The 21,602-nt window shown below is 38.5% G+C and overlaps 2 protein-coding genes across 3 annotated transcripts in view; one reads left to right on the forward strand and one right to left on the reverse strand.

The window, feature by feature from the left end:
- Positions 1-14,719, forward strand: part of RHOQ (ras homolog family member Q) — a 23,603-nt gene extending 8,884 nt beyond the window's left edge. The window contains exons 3-5 of one of the 2 annotated variants that reach the window (XM_059467393.1): positions 6,411-6,575; positions 7,312-7,407; positions 8,144-14,719. In XM_059467393.1, the coding sequence (XP_059323376.1) occupies positions 6,411-6,575; positions 7,312-7,407; positions 8,144-8,299 (417 nt within the window). In that variant the 3' untranslated portion in view covers positions 8,300-14,719. The remainder of the gene's footprint in view (positions 1-6,410; positions 6,576-7,311; positions 7,408-8,143) is intronic. The other variant, XM_059467394.1, reaches the window with a different exon arrangement.
- PIGF (phosphatidylinositol glycan anchor biosynthesis class F) overlaps positions 1,591-21,602 on the reverse strand; it is a 25,857-nt gene continuing 5,845 nt past the window's right edge. Inside the window, exons 5-7 of the mRNA XM_059467392.1 lie at positions 19,672-19,780; positions 8,714-8,847; positions 1,591-7,375 (exon numbers count right to left, since the gene is read on the reverse strand). Coding sequence (XP_059323375.1) covers positions 8,734-8,847; positions 19,672-19,780 — 223 coding nt within the window. The 3' untranslated portion in view covers positions 1,591-7,375; positions 8,714-8,733. The remainder of the gene's footprint in view (positions 7,376-8,713; positions 8,848-19,671; positions 19,781-21,602) is intronic.

A 21,602-nucleotide genomic window follows, 5' to 3' on the forward strand; every position in this document is an offset into this window, starting at 1 on the left:
GAATTCCATATTAAGTCTAGGATCAAATCTGATCACTTAAAGGCAATTTTGTATATAATAAAAGAAATATGCTCTCCTTCCTGTCTCTAATGATCTAAAATCCATCTTAACTAGGCTCCATCTTCCAGCTAGTTATTTCTGTCTATCCAGAAAAGCTTTTCAGAGATGTAAGCAGTTGCACAGTTTTCAAATATGCCAGGGGGAAAGTTTTGTTATTAAAAAAAAAAGGTAATTCACAAAACCTGGGCTTTTTCAATGTATAATTCATATGTCCTTTGAACAGTCCTCCTCACAGGAATTCAGAAATGGATTTAGATCAGTTTACTTCATTTTTAGAATACAATGGAAGAGCACTTACTCTGCATACTTGCAGACTTTTCTATAAATTAAAAATAGATGCTGGGCCCAAACCAACAGCTTTTTGCACTCTCTGGGAAACCTGTGCTAACAAACCACAACAGGACAATTCTGCTTTCTTTAGCAATGCAAGCTATATCCTCAGAAGCCTGTGAAGAGACAGAGGGTCTGTAGTGCACTTTTCCCCTGCAGCCAGGGAATAATCACTGCATCTTTCTCGTTTTGCATGTTCAAAAGCTAGGGGCTACAGATGTAGACAACTGAAAAATCAAATGCAGTCATCAGCATAGCAAAGCCTGGGTCGTGGAATTGGCTGAGCAGACAATGCACTGTCAGTCCAAACTGCAGCTTTATGCCAAATGGTCCTGCATTAGTGGTGCCTTGTGAGTGGCAGTGCCAGGAAACCAGCATCCTGGGGGACGCTCCACCCTCCTTCCTTGCAAAGGGTTACACTGTTACACAGCCCAGACTGAAAAATCTGAAGAGTGTTTTTTAGCCAGAGAAGCAATTTATGCTTGGCATGGGGCAGTACAGGCCACTTCCCTCTCTCTCCTCCCCCACCAAGTGTCTTGTAGAACCAGAAACCACAGGGTGATTCAGCGCAGTGAAGTCTGGTTCCTGGTGTACTTTTGCAGCAAGCAGTTGCTTTCAAAACCTTTAGACAGAGGCTTTGCCTGGTGCTTATGGCAGAGCTGCAGATCAGCCTTTAATTCCAAATGATTTCGGGGAGATGGGGAGATGTGTCCAGAGGTAGCTGTGAGCTGTTACTAAGTCCAGATTTATGTACATCAGTCATTATGGTTCGCTGGTTATGCTTTCCAAAATATTACAGGGGGTCTTCTGAAACAGAAACTTATTTTCAGGGAGGAAAAGTAAAAAATGCAGTCTTGAAAGACAGGTTTGAAATGCATTTCAAAAACTGAAATATGGCAATTCATAATAAGAGAAGACTTCTGACTCTTGTTACTATGAAGTGGTTAGAACAGACTTTTACCAAGGATTTTACTCTGCAAAACTCTGCCTCACTGCACCCCTCTGAGCAGTACTGATTACCCTTTGCTGCATGAAGGTTGGATTCCTCTAGCAACTCTGCCTGATGTCTATTTTTGGCTTCCCCTCTAAAAACAGATGGCTGGGAGTGAGAACCTCTCCTTACGATTGCTGTTGTAAGCTGTGAAAGCAACAGATGGTTGCTAACACAGAGATCACAAACGCAGAGGTTTTGAGCTCCGGTTTTAATTCCAGTGGTGCAAGCTTTATTTTGTTTCCACCCATCCACTTTATACCTCTTGGAATAGAAATAGGTTTATCAAGGATCTGTCAGTACAACAACTGAAGATGCATTGTTAAAATTTCATTCCTAAACTGCCAAACACATAAAATAATTCATTACTTTGGTTCTGTCAGAACAAGACACTGACTGTGAATTAAAACATGACCCATCTTAGGCTCTTGTGTCAGTGTTAATGATACACCGTAATTTGGTTTCTCCTATTTTCTTAAAAACACTAGCAAAGAAATAAAAATCAACCAGACAGATCTAGGTTAGCATTGTCTTCATGACTTGCAATGGCAGGTCTGAGAGGCCTGGACTTCCTCAAAGGTCTTGGTCAAGGTGTGGGAAGGTAGTGGCTGCAAAGGACTAACTGCTTTCCATCTCTCCAAAGTGGCCAGAGAGCCCCCAATACCATTCCAGATGAGCAGGAGGCCTGTGCTCTCACACTGCTGACAGAGGGGTGTCTCTGCAGACAGACCCTGTCTGTGTGTCCATCACTTCCACTGGAGCTGGGAGGAGCATGATACCATAAATCAGGGGAGCCACAAGGTCTCTACACACAGAACCTCTGTATGTCAGCGCCTCAGTGTTCTAATAAATATAAAGAAATAGTGCTTTCTGTGGGTCAAGAAGGTTGTCCAGAAATTATTATACTCCACTTTGTCTGAGTTTATTTTTTTAAAATATCCCACTGCACATAAGCTGTGTACATCAAAGGCTTTTGGAGTGCTTTGCAAAGACTAATGCACTATTAAGCTAGCAAACCCCTACAGACGGGAGGATGCAAACAGAGAGAGGATAATGATTTGCTCAGGACTACATACTGTGTCAGTGGCAGAATCTGGAATACAGTTTCCTTTTCTTTAGCTGTGTCTCAGCTGATATCCATAGAACTGGGCAAAAGTATCACTTCAAAATCAAATGCATGACTTGAAATGGGACACTGTGTTCTGCTTTTGGTCTGAGCAAAGCCATGAAATGAAGAATATTTTAATGCTGTGGAACTACAATACCATTCTTCTGTCTGCATACAAAAAGTTTCCCAAGACCTGTTTCTGGACAGGTAAATGTTGAAAATAGCCAGATTTTGGACATGTTAGAGCAAATCCTCTTCACCATCCAAAATACAGTATTCAAACACAAGACAGCAAAAAATCTCAGGCAGATGATTAGGTACTGTAACATGGAAAAGGAGACCTAAAGGATAGATTTTAAGGAACCAAGATAAAGGCAATGCTAGACATACCTTCAGCCTACCATAAGAAGACATAGTAATTTTAAAGCCTGAATTTCCATTGTCCACTTTAAAAACAAAACCGCCTGTTTGTAGTTGAGAAGCCAAGTCCTTAGCTCCTTCATCTCATCTCCTTCTTTATGTCTGTTGTGTACTAGCAGCTGTCCTGGCTTTCCACAGGGATACTAGGGAAATTATGAACAGCCCTGCTGTAGTGTCACATCCTTTAGAGGGATCACGGCTCCACAGAACATTAATTAAGTCAACATTCTTGTGTCCAGCTTTGTTTGAAGTTAATATAGCCCTCATATTTTCTGTATTCACCTGCTTCAGCAAACAATTTTTTTAAAACTATATAGTATGTTGGAGAATGAGCTGTTTCACTATTACAGCCTCAAGTTTTTGAGACTTATCCTGACTATTTCAATCCTTAGGGGCTTTCTTGCCCATCTTATTCACATTCTTAAAATATTCCTGCTAATATCCTTAAATATTTTTAAAGTCTAAATATATATGCAGTGCCTCCCCCAATCAGATTGACTAATTAGCTAATTGCTGTATAGTGTGGTATGTACATACACTCAAATTGGAATCTATGTTGACTGGCTAGTATAATCAATTTTGCCATTGCATTTCAATTTAGAATAAACCACATTTATTTCCCTTACACTAGATTGAGGAAATAAATTATAGTTGAAGCAATAAGATTTTCCCAGGCTTCTGTAACATTCAGTCTAAATTAATTTGGTATTTCAGATTCTTCTACCAGTTGTAGCAGTTATGCTGGCCCAATAAATCAGAGAAAGTTTTACAGGTTTTATTGCTGTTTCTGAGGGGCTGTTGGGAGGCAGAAGGAGTCTTTAAGTCCAGATGTCCTACTAGGTGCTGGCAAAATTTAACCAGGGTTTCTCCCAGGAGGACTCAGGACCAGTCCAATCATGGGTGCCACTATTGGTGTCAATGCACACCTGATGTTCAGAGCACACACAAGGTTCAAAGGAGAGCCTGAGAGCACTGTCATGTTTCAAGCAGCAGGGCTGGTGGGTATAGCCAAATTCTCTAATAATTTAAGGAAGCTTAAATGCAGTGAAGCCACTGCAGCAAAGAGCACGCACATCTTTGGCTGCGGTACATGATGTATCCAATCACATTGTACCTGCCTTCTGTTTAACTCTTAACTACACTTGCCCACAGCTGGCCCAGTGCAAGTGGAACAGGGTATAAATCAAAAGGCACACAAACAAATGCAGGAGCAGGAAAGGAAAGGAGTTCAGACCTGAGAGTGGCTTTAAGAAAATGATTAATATTTGCTATGAATAAAAGGTCCATCTGTAATTTGAAACGGATTAACTAAAGAGCTATTTTAAGTTTAATGGACTAACAGTAATTTCTGGTGACAGTGAAAGGCTTTCTCCATTCCAGCTTTTATTGCAGGAAGTATTCTAGTTACCCTAATCCAGATATGAGATTTTTAGAAAATGCAGAGTATGGAGATGGCAGCTGTTTGGCAGTAGGAACAAATTACAGCTTTTAAGTAGATTTTTAAAAAATACAACTTATTCACTAATACCCCACATATTATTTAGAGCTGAATTTCAGAGCAACTGATGGGTCCACTGTGTGTTTTCATGCAGATTTTGTACTCCAGGGAACAGAGTAATTGGTAGTTGAGAAGTTTCTTTTAGGATTTTAATCTCCACCCCAGAAAGTAAGAGTGCAACCCTGAGCAGGATCTAGCTATATTCAGCAGTAGAAGTGAAACATAAAATACACTCTAAAAAATCTAACTGCATGCTAAAAGAGTTTTAACTTCCTGTGCTGGTGTTTTGAAGTTATTTGTGCTTTCTATGATGAATGTCTACACATTTGGAAGAGACATGGTTACTGTTTCTTTCTTCTGAATCAGGGCAAGAGCCTGACACTGGCAGGGAAAAGACCTGTCAAATGTTGTAGCTTCAAAGTGGTGTCAGTTACTCTGGTTGTGAAACTGGGAAGCTCTGTCAACAATTAACATGCTCTACCTAATTGACAAGCCTGTTTACAAAGCTAGAGTGGATACTCAAAATGGCATAAGAGTATGACAAGGAATGATCGCCTCCTTGCTACTGCAGAATTTCTGCCTGTGCTTATCTTTCCTCCAGTTCATGAGAATAACAGCTCTCTTCCCATAGCTGTTGACTTCCAAATGGAAAAATGAGCCAAGCAGAAAGGGTTCTGAGGATGTTCTCACAGTTTTTCTGAAATTCAAGTGACCATGTTTAAAACCTAACAAATCAATGAAGGGCGTTTCTGAGGGTGTGACTATAGGTTAATAATCTGGTAATGTGGCTGTTCCCAAGGAAACAAAAATTTAATTTTCTGTCTCATTTCAAATATGGACTTGAATTACATTTCTGCCTCTATGTTTAATGAATGAATCATTGCAATATTTGTGAGATTTAATTAAGATGGGGAGTTTACATGGGAAAAAGGGAAACTGCTGCAGCAGCCCTAATAAACTGGTGTTTACTGTGGAAGGTATAAATCCAGCATTTGTTAGTGTCACTGCAATGCCTGGCCTCAGTCTTAGTTATCTATGCTGCAAAAACCACCAAAACTCTATAGTAGGAATGGTAAGGCATTGGTTCACTGCCAAAGACCAAAGGAAGCCTTGCAGAGAGAAGCTCTGCAGAAGGGCATGCTCCCTCTGGCTGTTAGCTAAAACATGGGGCAAAAATCCACTTTCTCCCTTGCTAGAGAGAACTCCGATTTACAAGAGGGGCAATGCTCCTAGGTACTTGTCTTCCCACAGTGTGGTATACCCTGGCAGTAGGACTGCTGACTTTAAATGCTGGGGCTCTAAATGTCCTAAATAACCTTTTCACACTAACTCCTCTCCCACACTCCCAACAAACAAATAAACAAAGGCATTAATATTCCATAGTGTTCTTGATTCTGAATGTCTGTTCCATCTAATCCTTTGCTGGGCTTGCTAGTAGAAAGCACAGTCAGACAAAAGAGGTCCCTTCAGATCCTTCCTACTGCCCTGAACACTAGGAACAGGACTGTAAGGTTTCTAAGAAACAAAATTCTACGGAGGGCTTTAAATATCACCTCTGTGTATGATCCAAAATAGAAGATGTAAGTGCATCAAACAGCCTTAATCTAGTCTAGCTTTGTATAACCTGGATGACTCTACAGCAGTCAGACCTGCTCATTTCTCTACAAATAGTAGTCTTTGATCTGCAAGTATGTTTGAACCATAAGTCTTTTGTTTTTTTCCTGAAGTGAAAACTTTTTGAATGGTAATCATCTGTATATTCTCATAGAGAAGCAAGTTTCTATCAGTACTAACACATTTTTCAAAATATTTACATTCACATATAGATATCTTCATATGTAAATTTTGCTCTAACAGCGACACTAACTAGCTTGGAATAGTTTTAAACATTCAGAAAGTTTGCCTCAACAACCTTCATGAAATACAAATACAGTTTCTGAATATAACTGTTAAAATACAAGCAACAATTTAATATTGCAGATAACAGAATTTTTCTTCCTTAGGAAGACTATGATCGTCTGAGACCTTTATCTTACCCTATGACCGATGTCTTCCTTATCTGCTTCTCAGTGGTAAACCCTGCTTCATTTCAAAATGTGAAGGAAGAGTGGGTACCGGAGTTGAAGGAATATGCACCTAATGTTCCCTTTTTACTAGTAGGAACACAGGTATATTTGGTTCTGTTCTACTTTTATTTAAGCAATTAGGATCATTGTATGGTGCCTTTTCTCTGGGCTGGAAGTTGAGGCCCAACAGGACCTGAGCAGCACCTCCTTCTGCCTTTGGAGGAACAACCCTTACAGGTGGCAGAAAAACACAGATACATGCTGTTCTCCAATGAGCTATCCCCATTTGTTAAAAAAACTTATGTCCATTGTAAACATGGTGGCAAGATGGGCTGCATGTCTCCCATGTGACTTTCTAAAAAGTCACAGGACTTATTGAATAAAAATGTCTGCTCATGCCCATGTTACTGGAATTTCTTGGGTTTACAACTATTAGTCACATGCAATATTTGCTGAAGCAAAGGAAAAGGGGAGAAATGAGACAATTTCCTCTTGCTTCTCATGGGTAGTGGACTGGGCTTCATTTATGAAGTGACCCACATGTTGGTGTCACCTATGGGTTAATCTTTCTGCCACTGCATTTGGTGTTCTAAGATGATCACATCTAATTGAAGTGATGAATTACAGAATAAATGTTTCTTCCTTCTAGATTAAAGGTTCACAACTTAAATTGAGGGCTCTTGAATCAGGAAGGGTCCACAATCTGAATCATGCCATGACTCCATTTTTATAGTGATAATATTCCATTGAATGATTCTCCTTTAAAAAGAGGGTATCATTGCCTGCTGACTTTTGTTTAGAGAAAGTATTCCAGCATGACTTCAATCTTTCTTGCTAGATTGATCTCCGTGATGACCCAAAAACTCTGGCAAGACTGAATGATATGAAAGAGAAGCCCGTATCTGTGGAGCAAGGACAGAAGTTAGCAAAAGAGGTAAACTGGATACTCCTAAATGAAACCAAGTAACAAAGAACAAAACAACAAAACACCCCTATTTCTACTTGACTTAGTCTTCCTTTACCACTTTTTGCATATCTTTTAGCAGTCCACATATGAAATCTTGTGACTGCTTACCAGTTAACAACACTTACTTACATTAATGAGTAGGCCTATGTAATTATACTTTCTTGTCAGTAACAGTTCTAATTTTCAGTGTAGACACTTGTAAAAGCTATACAAGCTATGTAAATATTACTCAAAGATAATTAAAATCCACAGACTGGTGGAGGTTGGAAGGGACCTCTCCTGCTCAAGCAAAATGTTGGAAGCATCTTTTAGACACTATTTGAGAATGTTATACTACCACTGTAACTACTGTGTGGATAATGCTTATCAGGACACTTACAGAGCATTTATGTATGAAACACAAATGAGTAATGTAATAATTTTTTGCTCTTTAATTATCAACCATATCTTAGGCATCCACTGCCAATCTAGAGAACTTACTTCTTTCCCACAGAAACCAATCAACTTAAATACCTTCCAGATCTTTGGACAAAAGATAAATATTATTTTCTCCTACAGGGGGGTGCACATTCAGATAACTTTTTTCAGATTGCAGCCAAACATTGTAATGTTGCTATGGGGGGAGGAAAAAAAAGCAGAAGTGCTCAGATGGAATTGAACAGCTGAGACATACTGCTATTGAATTAACTTATTTTCTTGACAGATAGGAGCCTACTGTTACGTGGAGTGTTCAGCTTTAACACAGAAAGGACTGAAGACTGTTTTTGATGAAGCTATTATAGCCATTCTAACTCCAAAGAAACACACAGTGAAGAAGAGAATAGGCTCAAGATGCATAAACTGCTGTTTGATCACGTGAGAGACATTTGACAATGGCCAGGCTTACTGTGAAATTCTACTGATTTTAAATACAATGCATTAAGTACATAGTGAATTTGTTCCAGGTTTGAAAGTTAAACCTACGTTTCTGCCTTCTACAACCAGTGAAATCCAGAGGAATAAAATCAAACTCAACGAACTTGTAATAAGAAGCCACCACACCTGTTACAAATATTTTATTCAGACTGGAAGGTACAATCTCTCAGGGTTACACAGTCTAGAGGAAGCAAAAACTGCACCATGCTGAAATGGCATCTATGTGATTTTACTGAGTGGAGATGCTTGGCCTGAAATACTCTGAATTTGGACAGTGTTCTGCTTTGACTATATATATATATATCTTAAAAACCCCCAACTTTTGCACAGCCTGTATGGAATCTGCACAAAGAAATACCTTGTCTCTTTTTGCTCCAGTTATCTGCTTTTGTATGTAAGCTGCTTCCGGTTCCAGTGTATCCACAGAGGTGCAATAATCAGACCAGCCATATAGCCAAAGGTAGCTCCGAGGGAACAGGAAATGGGCCATACCTGAGGGGAGAACACAAGGCAAAAGCAGACCATGAGGAAAAGGTCTGTGGTTTTTGTACTTCATGAGCACAAAGTGTAGGTACTGAAAGACAGTAGTCTTATTCTACTTTAAAGCTTGATGTGCTTTCCTAAAAATGCCAAAAGCGTAACAATCATCTTCATGAACACTAAATGCTGTTGTACAGTTTTTAATTAATATGCATTAAAATGTAAGCAGGCTTCTGGCTATTGCAGACTTTAGTTTGATAGTCCAAAAGCTATGTGGAAAAAACCACCCCTTAGAAGTATTTATATCCCCAGAAGCATTCAGCTGACCTGACTTCCTACTCTGCTGTATACATTTGGGTACCTACGGATTTCTCAGCAACCTCTCCTTTCAATCTCTCATGGTGTTTTGAAACTTTCAGGTGTGTATAAAGGAATTAGTATTCAAATAAGGCCAGAGACTGAGATAGATAGAGGTTTGTTGGCTTTTTTTCTTGAAAAGTATATGAAAGGATAAATTTCCCTCTGGCTAGCAGTAGGGAGGGAACACAAATTTGGAAGCTGACTGAACATCTTGCACCTAGATCATCAAACTTGTAGTAAGCCAGTTATGTCAAAGAGAGCTTTAATTATATGCTCTATTTTCAACTATAAGAAAAGGAAGCCAACTCAGTAGATCTGACTCACTTTACCAAACCATCTATTACCCAGAGTAGTAATAGAATTTTTCCCTGCTCTCTTTTTTTAATAATTGGTATTGATTTGCAGGGAGGAATGGCCAAACCAAGACTTAACCAGTTTGTCATCAGATGTAGCTTATAGTACCAGTCCACTACATACTGCATTTGATGAAAGTCTCAATTAGGGCAGTAATGAATTTATTTATTTTCAAATAAACAGAATTCCCAGGCCTCTTTAAAATTCTCCTTTGCTTTTCTTTTTTTTTGCAAGGACAGGTTTGTAGTTCCTGCTCTACAGAGCATATTCCTAAAGCAAGTATGGACTGGACTCTCCTATTCTTTTGTTTTTTAAATTAAGGGGGATATTTCTCCCCTCCCCATAGTACTTGAGACTGAGAAATGCACTAGACAATACAAGAAACATCCCTATCTCCAGCCTTCTTTTCTACTTCACTTTGACTTGCAATTCATGAATATCAAATGAACTTACTCTTAATGGTACTGGTTCCTCCTTTCATTCATTTTCCTAGCTCTGATTCTTCTCTTTACTTCATTATCACTTAAAAGAATATATTTATTCACATCCTTTGATCATGGGAATTTTAACTACAAAAAAGAATAATGTATTTTGTCCTCTGCTCTTTCATCTTCAATCTCCTCAGTTGTTTCATCTTCACATTCCTTAGCATTTACAGCTTTTATTTGTTATTTGGAGGTCTTAAGGAGTGTAGCAAAGATGATTACTAAACAAGGTGCCTTAGGTACTCTTTATTGACCTTGTTTCATTCTTTCACTTTCATACATTCTGTCTCTGCTGCTTTTGTTGCTGAGTATTTCAGCAGTTGCCTCTCAAGCCAAAGATTTGCTTGTTTTCATTCATCTACTGTGTATAGTAGATCAACTATAAAAAGCCTTGAGAGGCTTTGGCATGGTAAGTACTACATGCATTTGAAACTCACATAAGTTTGTGGCCTTGGCTAAACTTACACTTCAGGTGGATCTTTTCAACTTTTAAACAAAATGTAATTATTTCTAGCATTTTGCATATTACACTTGTCTAAAGGACAAAACAATAAAAAAGTCTCTGAAACCCTTCTGCTCACTCAGTACTGTTCAGATGGAACACAAGTCATACTTTTTTATCCACTGATGAAGTCAAATACCACTCCAATATCCACAAAACTATGGACAAAGGCTTCTTAACTCGGTGGTGCTTTTACATCAGATTTGCTGAGTGATCAATGATCAATCCTTCATCAAATTTTTACCTACATTAGGTGAATTTGTAGTTGCCTATTTGCTTTCCAGAACTATAAGTAGATGATGGACTCTGAATTGATCATATTCCCCTAACTAGAGAGCAAATATCCCTGATGACCGAATGACCCTGTATATTGTGCTATTTTGTGTATAGTGGGTGATTATTGGTATGATTAAATACATATCTGATGATTGTTGTAGCCTCTTTCACCTGACTGAACTGCAACTTGGGACGTGTTTTTTCAATAGCTGTGTAACTTTTAATACCAATTATGCCTCTGTCTGTCTTCTAAAACATTCAATTTTTGCTTTGGTTTTTAAAAGTCAGTGTTACCTTACAAAGTTTCAAGCTCTCTCTCTTAACAGTTGAATCTCTGACCTCAGAACACTCACAAATGGCAGGTGGAAAAGACAGGGAACAAAGGGAAGAAAACATAAAACATGCCATCTCCCCATCTATGAATAAGACAGAAAGAGACACCACCTCATCCCTTCTAGTGGCATGGAACAGAGGGGTACTAGGCCAGGCACTTATTCTTACAGTGCTGCTTGGACAGCCCAAAGTAGTTCTGAGGGCAGTTTGGTCTTTTGAAAACTCCCTCAGCACAGCAGTTAAAAGCTTGGACTTAAAGAGTGTTGCTGTCCTTCTGCCATTTTCTCTAACCCTCAAGACCTGGCAAAACCCCCTAACAAACAGGTAATAATAATAAAGGTACCACTTTTGCACCTTTTGTTCTTGACTGATGGCTTTTAGGCTACATATAGCCTGAGGCACCCATGGGTATATCTAAAGCAGCAAGTTATCAAAGACAGATTAAGATATGGTTCTTAAGCACAGCAGCTACACTAAAATAACACCACTTTCACATGATTTTGGCTGTCTACAAAAATGGGTTGTTTCTTTCTGTGGAAGTGGGTTGCTTTATTTTGTATTAGCTGCTGGCCTCATTTTTCTGAGACCCAATCACTTTCTTCTGGACCTCTTTAAATGACTTTGACTTACTCAATTGGCCTGCTTTTGCCCCCTCTTTCATATTATCTCAAACTTGTCCTAAAGTCCTTGACTTGGTATGAACTGCCTGTAAGTGATAAAAATCTAAGCAGCAAATATCTGTCTGCCTGTTCCAAGAGATTCCATTCTGCTTGCTTAAAATATGAGACTTGTAATACACGCCTCTCATCCCCTGAGAACTTTCCAGCTCAGTTCCTCCTACATCATGCTCCCTTCTGCCTTGAGGAAGCTGACATATCCTGCCCCAGTACTGATGTCATGTCTGGCTGGGTCAGCAGCAGGGGAATAAGATGTTAGGCCACATGGCCTAGCTGCACTTTTGCTGAGGGGAAAAAAGGTTGATAAGGAGAGAAAAGCGTGGGGAGTGCAGGAGATAGAATAGAACATTTTTCATGAAACTGTCATGAAATGCCTTATCTGTCTCAGCAGCTGGGAAGCATCAGCTACCATTCTCACAGCCTAACACAAGAAGAATCAGTTTTTTACATATCAAATGCATGGCGAAAAGGGCAATTTTAACAACCTGTAGATTATTACTAGGAACCTGAACAGCAGCTTGGCAAAAACAAATCTTACCAAGAACAAAAAATGTATTTTAATGGACAGAGCATGAGGCAGTGTTAAATGCAAAGCAATTCTGACTTCTGCTATTTGTTTAAATTCTCTTTTTGCCTTTTCATCAGGCAGCAGTGTTAGGACTTCACAGGAATTTCTTCAAGCTAGCTTAATAGACCTGCAGAACTGCAAGGTTTTTAGTGTATATTAGAACTCATTTTAAGAATAATGACCCAAAATAGGAATTGCCAACCTTTCAGGACATAAATGAGCTAGTTTCCCTCAGCGCTCTTTAGAACAGCTATGATTCTATGATGTGAGAATGCCTAGCATACTGCATGGAAAGCAGAGCATGTTGCAGGATCCCAGCAAGGTACCCAGCTCTGCTGGACTGTGCATGCAGCTGGCTAAACCAGAATTCTGACTGCATGACAGTTTTGTCATCCATTACGAGTCTTGCATCCCATGCAAGGGAATTATATAGACATTGATAAGGACATAAGGGCCAGATGCTTATAGACCAGAGGAGCTACACAAAGTTTTTAAAGATATTATGAAGTAAGCAGCTGCCTGCTGGAACTTTGGTTATACAAATGCAAATACAGTGGGGCAATCTACTGTACTTACTTTTCAGTAAATTTAAGAGTGTTTTTCTCATATTCCTAAACACAATTTTTTGTATGCTTACTGTTTCAAAAAACTAATTTCTGACTCTCAATTAGAAGGCTATGTAATAATTTTTGTTTCATTTTAAAACTGAATAAATGAGCACAATTATTTTCCCTTCCTGTTTCTAACATGCCTTAAATTCCTGATTGTTTAGTCTGTACTGTCTGAAAAACTTCAGTACATGCCTTTAATCTATTTTGGTTGCATGCACATGTTAACTACAAGTGTCTTATCACATTGTACAGAATGTGTGTGTTGACAAGCACACACCAAGAAGAAAGTGTGAGGCTTTTTTCAGGCTGGCATTTGTAACTAGAAGTTGATTTCATGGATTTGTGTTCTAAAGTTATAGCAAGCATAACAGCCTTTGATCTCACCATTAAGGTTTACATTGAGAAAACACATTATTAAATAAACAATGATAACCACACTAAAGTGGAACAAGCTTCTCCCTCTGTTTAAAACAACTCCAATTGTGTATTATCCCTTGTTCTCATATTAAGCAACTTCTCTTATAAAAAAACTTTCATAGTAGGAAGTAAATGCAAAAAGGAATACAAGAAGGAAACACTCTGAGCCGTGTTAAGAAGAACCAAAGTAGAGTGAAAGTTTAAAGTCCCATTTCAGCTGACTTGAGTAAGCACCAAGAACTGTACCCAAGATTCTCAGGATTATTTTTCAGGGTACAAATGTCTGAGAGCTATCTAAGCTAATATTTACAGTCATATTGGCTAAATTACATGGCAGTCAGTCAACTCAGGTGAGCTATATCAGCACTACCTATTATGCTTGCAGTATCCACTATGAAGTAGGAATATAGCAATTTTACTTCTACTTAAAGATAACACTGTAAGCAGAATATTGTTTCAAAGTCACTTTTTACCACTAGTAACAGGTACTACAGATCAAAATTATGCTACCAAAAAACCCTGGATGTATTGGAGGGCACGCACACAACAAACACATTATTTAAAAGTCTGCTATCAAAACACGCAATAAACCCAGCAATTTCCCCAGTGAGCTAAATCCAGTTGTCAGAGGCAAATGCTGTACCTGAAATAATAGTTCCACCACATATAAAGTGTGCTGATAAGTTGTGGTCTTTAACTCTACCACGTTGTTCTACAACTAGTTTCCTCAGGCTGAGTAGAGAAAGCATGTGCCTAGTAACTCCTACATCATCCCCTCCTGTTTCAGTGGTGGTGTGTTTTGCGGTTCCACTTCTCAGTGACACATGAAGCCAATATCCTGATCACATGTGGTTATTAAAAGCACTCCATCAACGTGAAACAGGCAATCTGGAAAAACTAAACAACTGTAAGAACAGAAGTTATTTTCTATTTCTTTGTAGAACTGTCCTGGCTAACTGTAACCCTTACATACCCATTGAGCTTCAGCAGCCTAGAGGCATCTTGAGATGGATGTATAACTCTAAATGGTTAGGACAGCCTTACTTAAATCATTACAATTAAGTATTGCAAACTGCTTTAAAATTGCTGAAAAATAGGATAACAATCTCAAAACACGGGCAAAATTAGTCTACCAGTCTAACTGAAACATGCCTGGCAGAACAAGTCCTGGAAAGTTTGTTGTTTTGTTCTTAATACAGAAATGTAACTACTGTAGTGCCTAAACTGCATTTCTGTAAGGCATTTATCTTTACCTTTGTCTGAGATAAGCTGAATTCTAGACCTACAAGCAGGAATAACAACAGACTAGGCATCCCTGACCAACTGTTTTGCATAGTTACAAAATTTTTCTTAAAGCTAGCAGAGGAGTAACGTATATGGCATGCTTAAAAGATGCTTTAAAAACAACAGAATAATGAAAAAAACCCAAATCATAGGACACTCAAACTGACTTTCAACAATATATTTTATAGTTCTAACAGAAATGCTTTATATTTTTTCATCTCCATTCGCAAAGATTATTCAGAAAATTAATGTTAGTTTATTTCTGAAACAATATTCTGTTCCTGTTAAGTAATAATTACTTAGCATAGAAGTTGTTGTATGCTTAAAAAATGCAATTAACATTATTATTTTTGAGGGTAGAGAGGCACACTAATCTGAATATCCCCTGTATGCAATATTTTTCAAACATAAACATGGAAAATAAAGTGAAGATTTTCTGAGACATCTGTATTTATCTCAGTTTTGTTGCATGTCACAAGATGTACGCATAAAGAAGCAACATGTTTCCTTTGCTTTGTAAATAACTAAGGATGAAGTAGCATTTGGGCTTTAGTCATTAGCAGATGAATTGGAATTCTTCTTATGAAATTCATCATCAGGTTTACTCCCCAGAAGCCTGAAGTACTTGGAAGTAAAAACAAATTCTAGTGAAAGACAAAGGATGCTGACATCTGATTTTCTGACCAGGTAAGACCCAGGTAATAGTACAAAAGTACAACTTCTACTGATACATCTCAGCCACAATGTAAAGCAACGACTACCACATAATTTTTCAGTTCTTCTATTAAGTTTGCAGGAAAATATGATAGACTCAAAACAGACTGCCAAGGGCAGGGAAACAGTAGCAAAAAATGAAACCAGTGTTGCTTTTTCTTTGAAGGACACAAAGCAGAAGAACTGTGGTAGGTGTGAGCATGGCAATTCAGATAAGTATCTTACAGAATAGTGCAGACAGCTTTATTTAATACTCTGCTGGGATTCCAGCATTCTCCAACTGCCTCCAACCTCTTGTTTGCTTTAGGTGAGTCGCTACAGACCACTTCCATTTGAAGACCTTTCTATCAACAAACCAGACTTCACAGAAGCAGCTTTACATTCCCCCATTTGTGAATGATTTTTCAATTTAAAAGTTGACTGCAGACACCAGATTTGATTAAGTGCTAAATTCCAATTAAGTGGAAAAATATGCCAATTAAAGACACAGTGAATTTTTCTGTATAGCTTGTTTCAGATTATGTTGCTGTAACAAAGCTAAGTCAATAGCATTTTTCATCCCAAACTCACAGCACATTTCTGTACCAGCTGGATATTTTGTGGTTTTGACAACTTTTGACATTCCAGGGCTACCAACAGAGCCAAAGGTCAAAAGCAAAACCCCTTTGGTTTGCTTTATCAAGTGATATTTCTCAATAATTGCTGATCCATCCAGTTCATGTAGTACCAACCTCACCTTTTCTGTGACAATCTGCCAATAATGAATTGTCTGAAGCTACAGGTAGCAATGTAGCTGTGTTTCTATTGCATATTGTTACACCACAAATACTAACAACAATCAATACAAACATCAGAACCAGATTTTGCAATAAGCAGCCTTAAAGGCCTTAACACTGCTCTCTAAAATAATAATATCACTTTAGTCTTCCCCAACGAAAAAGATTTAAACCACATTTTCTGCTTTAAAGCAGAACCACTTCCACTACAGATCAAAAAACCAATTGTTTACAGCACAAAGGCTAAAATACAAAAAGGAAAACAATCACTAATGAAACCTCTTTTTATCTCAGAAGCTGATCTTGAGTTCAAAGACTAAGCTGCTCCATTCGAGTCCATTTTTGGACAGGAAAAGGGTAAATCCAAAACTGTAATCCTCAAGCTCTCTGTTTTTAGGCTAATACGAGAAACAGCTGATGTCAGAAGCACGACAGCTTAATACTTTACTCATGCAGATGTCTAGAAGTAATTTGGTTTTGACTGGGTTCTGATTACTTCTAAGTCACATTAAGGTCTACGTTTCTTTCAGACCTTGCTTGGGACTTAATCTGTAGGTGCTCCCCTAAACATTCCAGCTGAAGTTCTGTGGAGTTCTATGCAAAACATTAGTCCTTGTATTTGGGGGAGATTAAAAATATTATTATTATTAATCCTGCAGCTGTATTATGTGCAGATATTTTTATGTTCAGTAAGTGGTTAGGTCACTCAGGGGCAATCAGCACTAAAGATCATCTTCACAAAGTAAACAGCAGACTCTTTTATGAGGATCTTTCCTCTTTCCCCTGTATGAGGTTGAAGACAACACAGAAAGCACTTTTCCTCTTTTATTGTTATAGTGAAAGAATTCACTATGAGTTTCTGTAATCACCTGACATCAGGCAGTAAAAGGAATAATCTCGCAAAAAGGGGCTTTGTGCCAGTGCCCAATGAACTTCTGAAGAACACAAAAGTCTCCTGGTTCTGAAGATTTCTGAGACAGCCATGCAGCTACTACATGCAATACCTGGGTTGCTGAACCCATACTGTTCAGCAGGAAGAGAAAGACAAAAGACATCAGCTGTTGCATGAAGTTGTGCTTCCCCAGAACCCGATTTACAATATATCTCTTGCCTGAGCCGGGCAAGCTGGGAAGCAGTGTTTCCTGGGCAAATACTGAAAATGCCTAGGCAGGACCCTGCCCCCACTTCTATGGTTTAGTGACCAATATTTAAGAGATCACCTTCACAAAAATATTAGATTATTAATAGGTCATTGAAAACTTCTGAGAGTTGTGAGCAGGATCCTTGACAAGCTATTTTAAAGAGGTTGATTTCTGCCTTGAAGATCTGTTACAATTTTGGTGCTTCACTGTGTTGCTCTGCTGAAAAACTGGACTTGTAAAAACTACATTACATTTTAACAAGAACTTTTTTCATCTCCCCTAATACAGCAGATCTCAAAAACTTAGCCTTTAAAACTTAGCCTTTAAGACTGTTGGAGTGGCAGCCTGCAGGACTGATAAGCAAACTCTCTATGGCTGCTCTTGAACTGCCCACATCATTAAAGATCAAGCAGGTCAGACTCAAAGTGGAACCAAAAATTTCTTCCTCCATCCCACTATTCAAAACTCTATAATGTGTAAGATGGAGAAGTGAGGATGGGAAAAATGAGGGGAAGAGAAAGAACAACAGCAAATGCTCTAGATCTAGGCAAAAGATCTTTGATGTCGAACTTGAGTAATAAACTCTCCCCTGCTAACTTTGGTATCAGGAGTATGTCAGAAATGAGGGTGGAGAGGGTGAAGGAAAAAGGAAATTGCAGACATACAGGGAGCACTGGGGAGTATTCACACCCAGAAACAGCCAGTGACAAGTTTGGGTATCTGAAGTTTCTGCAGATGCTTTACTGTTCTGAGGAGTCATTTAGTATCATTTCAGATGTTTAAGTGTAGATTATAGAGCTAAATTTTCAGTCATGTTTGTCTTTTATTAACTTGGAAGACTTTTCAAAGAGCAAAAGTTTTCAGACCATTATCAAACTTGTGTCTCCCACTATTGGAACATGTGGGAATGGACCAAAAGCTAAAAACTAACTCTACCTAAAGTATCTGTCTTCAGCTATTGGTGTCTTTGTTTTGTTACTCAGAGCCCCCTGACCTAAGTTTTCCTCATATCATTGGTGCATAAAAGGTGGAGGTTTTATACACAGCACATTAGTAAAGTCTGAGATTTTTGGGAATAAAACAACACCTGCCAGATGAGACATGCTATTTTAAAATCCCATCTGATTAAGGAAAAAGCGAGTGCCTCTCATCAGCACAGGGAAGTGAGAAAGACTTGGAAGGAGATTGCATTTCAGTGAATCCCTTGATTTTTGGATTACATTCATGTCTGTCAACAATTAATTAATGTCAACACATACATATGCCAGATTGATGGTTAAATATCTAGCAAGAATAAACCAAGTGTTTTCAGGGAAGAAACTATTTTGCTTTAAATATTAACTTACTCCTCCATTATTTTTGAAATATACTGTCTAACTACACTACTGCAATGAAAGACTAATGGCATAAAGGCTGTGAGCTATTCACAGAAGACAAATTTTAAGTGCAGCTGTAAGCCACAGCATCCCTATAATATCACAGTGGAAAGTGTGCTGCCTGTTACACTGATTTCTGGAAGAAACCTCTGAAACCATCTGCTGAACAACAGGCCTGGTAGACACTACTCAGCCAAGAGTGAATGAGTTTGGTATTCAGACGAAGTTACAAAACACTGAGCACATGTAGGAAGAAGCTGTTACTAGTGCCATCTTTTTATGGCAATTGCAGACTTCAGTTATGTTTAATTGAATCACTTTTCCATGCCAAAAAACATAGTAAGAAATTAGCATAAACACTGGAATTCATAAAGATAGAATTGCAATGCCAGCTTCACATTTCTTCTTGTTCAACTAAAAAGCTAATGTTTGCCTTCCTTAGAAATCACAAGTGTTTAGTACAGTGCTTTGGCTACACCATTTCCACAAACTGATCGAAATCCATTTAAAATACCTTCTGTTAAAAGCTTTTATGGAAGACAGGAGGGAGCTAAAACACCAGGAAAGCATTTCTTTCCCTACCTGTGAACAATAAAAGCTACTAGACTGAAGGCAAACTTGAAGCCATCTTCATCTCTCCCATTTCTCCTCCAGCTTGTCTAGCTGCTTCTTATCCAAATCATTAGAGCTCTATTCCATTATAAAATTTGCATGCAACAGACACTCACAAGCGTGTAATAAAGAATCTATTTAAACTGGAAATAAAAATAATGCATTTTACTTCCTTACACCCTAAGCACAGATGTTTCCAAAGAGTTGGTAAAAGTTTGGCATAACTGTAGGAGCCGCTTGTGACCAAGTGGTGACAATACACCTGAACAGCTTCAGAGCAATTTTGTATAGTGTGCCTCTCCAGAAAATTAATATTTTGTACCTTTATGGTAAGGGTGCAGATACTAACCTGCCAAGGCCGATCCCAGTCAAGAGGAATAGGAAATGCTCCAAACCAAGCTCCAAGTATACTGCACACAGAAGTAATCTGTAGACTGCTTTCCCATATGGACATAGCTCTGTAAAAAGTGTGTTAGAAGTTTTCAACAACAGCAGAAGTTACCATGATAGAGTTAGATCAGATTTCTCCCCAAATTTTTGAGGCTACAAACAGACATAAAAATTCACATATTTGATAAATAGCATGCAGGTTTCTCCTAAAACATACAAACGGGAAGTAAAAATCTAAGTTGCATAATTTATCTATAATTACAATCTTTTAATACCACACTTTCAGGATTTGTTTTTCCTTGAGATGTTTACTGCAAAACCTAATTTATGTTACTTTGAAACACTGCTAGACTGAACAAATAAATCTATCTCGATAGCTGTATGCAGTGCAGGGAGAGGCAGACATGGAAGTGTACTGTGGGACTGTACAGAATAGCACAAGCACAGTCACAGAGGACTCTGTGGTGTAGACATATTTGATGACTACAACAATTCAAAATTTAACACAGAAGTCCACTATGAGAATATTTCAAAACAAGTTTCCATCAACTGAAAAGAAACACTGCAAGTAAATGTAACTGCACATGGGAGCCCTTTGGTAGCAGTGCATCCAAGTTCAAGTACATTGGCTGCAGGATAATTTTTTTGCACACTAAAGAACTCTTACACCACCAGTCATGGCACACATTGTAAGAGATGTTAAATTACTGCAGTCCTCAGTTTATAGCCTTCTGCCACTGCTGACTTCAAAAGTTTTTGAAAAGCTGGATTTCTGCTAAACAGATGAGCACTTACTACTGTCAATGCACCAACTGATCGCTCTGCTCAGGCCATGAGCATTTGGGTACTTGGTACCAATTAAGAAAAGAGCAACAGAAACTCAGAAGGCAGTAGGGCACAGTTTCAGGACAGCAGAACCAGACTAGCAGAATCACTGCTCCAAATCAGTACAGCAGGAGAGCTGAGCTGAGTTTAAAGTTTGCTACATCTCAGATTATAAATCTACACCTGTTAACATCAGCTAACGGAGGAAAAAAAAAAAGAGCATTTTTATAGCTCAAAGACTAGAAGCACAGTAAACTCTGAACTTTGCATGTGCTGTTTAGGTTGGATGACATGAACACTTGGTTTTGAAGAGAATAAAATTTCTTTACTTCCAAGAACACACTGCTGCACTTGCTATTCACCAAACAGCTCACAAGTTTAAAGCAAACATTTTTCAATATTTGCAGTAAAAAATGTCTTGCAGCCTACAGTACTGACAGTGCCAGGTTGACATTTTGAGCACAACTATTTCTTCTACAATAACATGAACCCTTTAACTTAAAATACTCCAGTTCACAATCCTACCAGTTTGAGATTCTTTTTACTGAAAAGTCCTGATGTAACTGGAAAACTGTTTAGGAGTCTGCACACAGAAAATTCTTTTGAATTATTTTCAGAAGCTGAATAACTGAGCAGGGAGCTGTCAGGCAGAACAAGGAAGAGAACATTCACAACAACCTTAAAGCAGCAAAAGAGACAACAGAATACACCAAGGACTGACTGAGGTACAGTTATACCTCACAAGACATCTTGTGTGTGTGGCAGATTCACCAGAGACTGCTGTACCATATGGAGAGATCAGACCGAGTTCCAAATGCAAAACAGAATTAGCAAGGCACGGTGCCCAAGTGAAAAACAGCCATTGGCAGTTTGGCAACTATTTCAGCTGCTAATTGAACCCCTCTGCAGCAGGGACTGGCTACCCAAAGGCAACCTGACTTGTCCTCCAGCATCATCCTGAAGGAGCAATTACTTTTTAAAGTCATTACTTAAGTACTCACTTTTCTTCTTGGAATGACTGACACTTATTGGGATTTTTGAAGCTATTATTTAAACCATCACATA

Source organism: Ammospiza nelsoni, chromosome 3, assembly GCF_027579445.1.
Source record: "Ammospiza nelsoni isolate bAmmNel1 chromosome 3, bAmmNel1.pri, whole genome shotgun sequence".
In the NCBI taxonomy this organism is placed as follows: Eukaryota; Metazoa; Chordata; class Aves; order Passeriformes; family Passerellidae; genus Ammospiza; species Ammospiza nelsoni.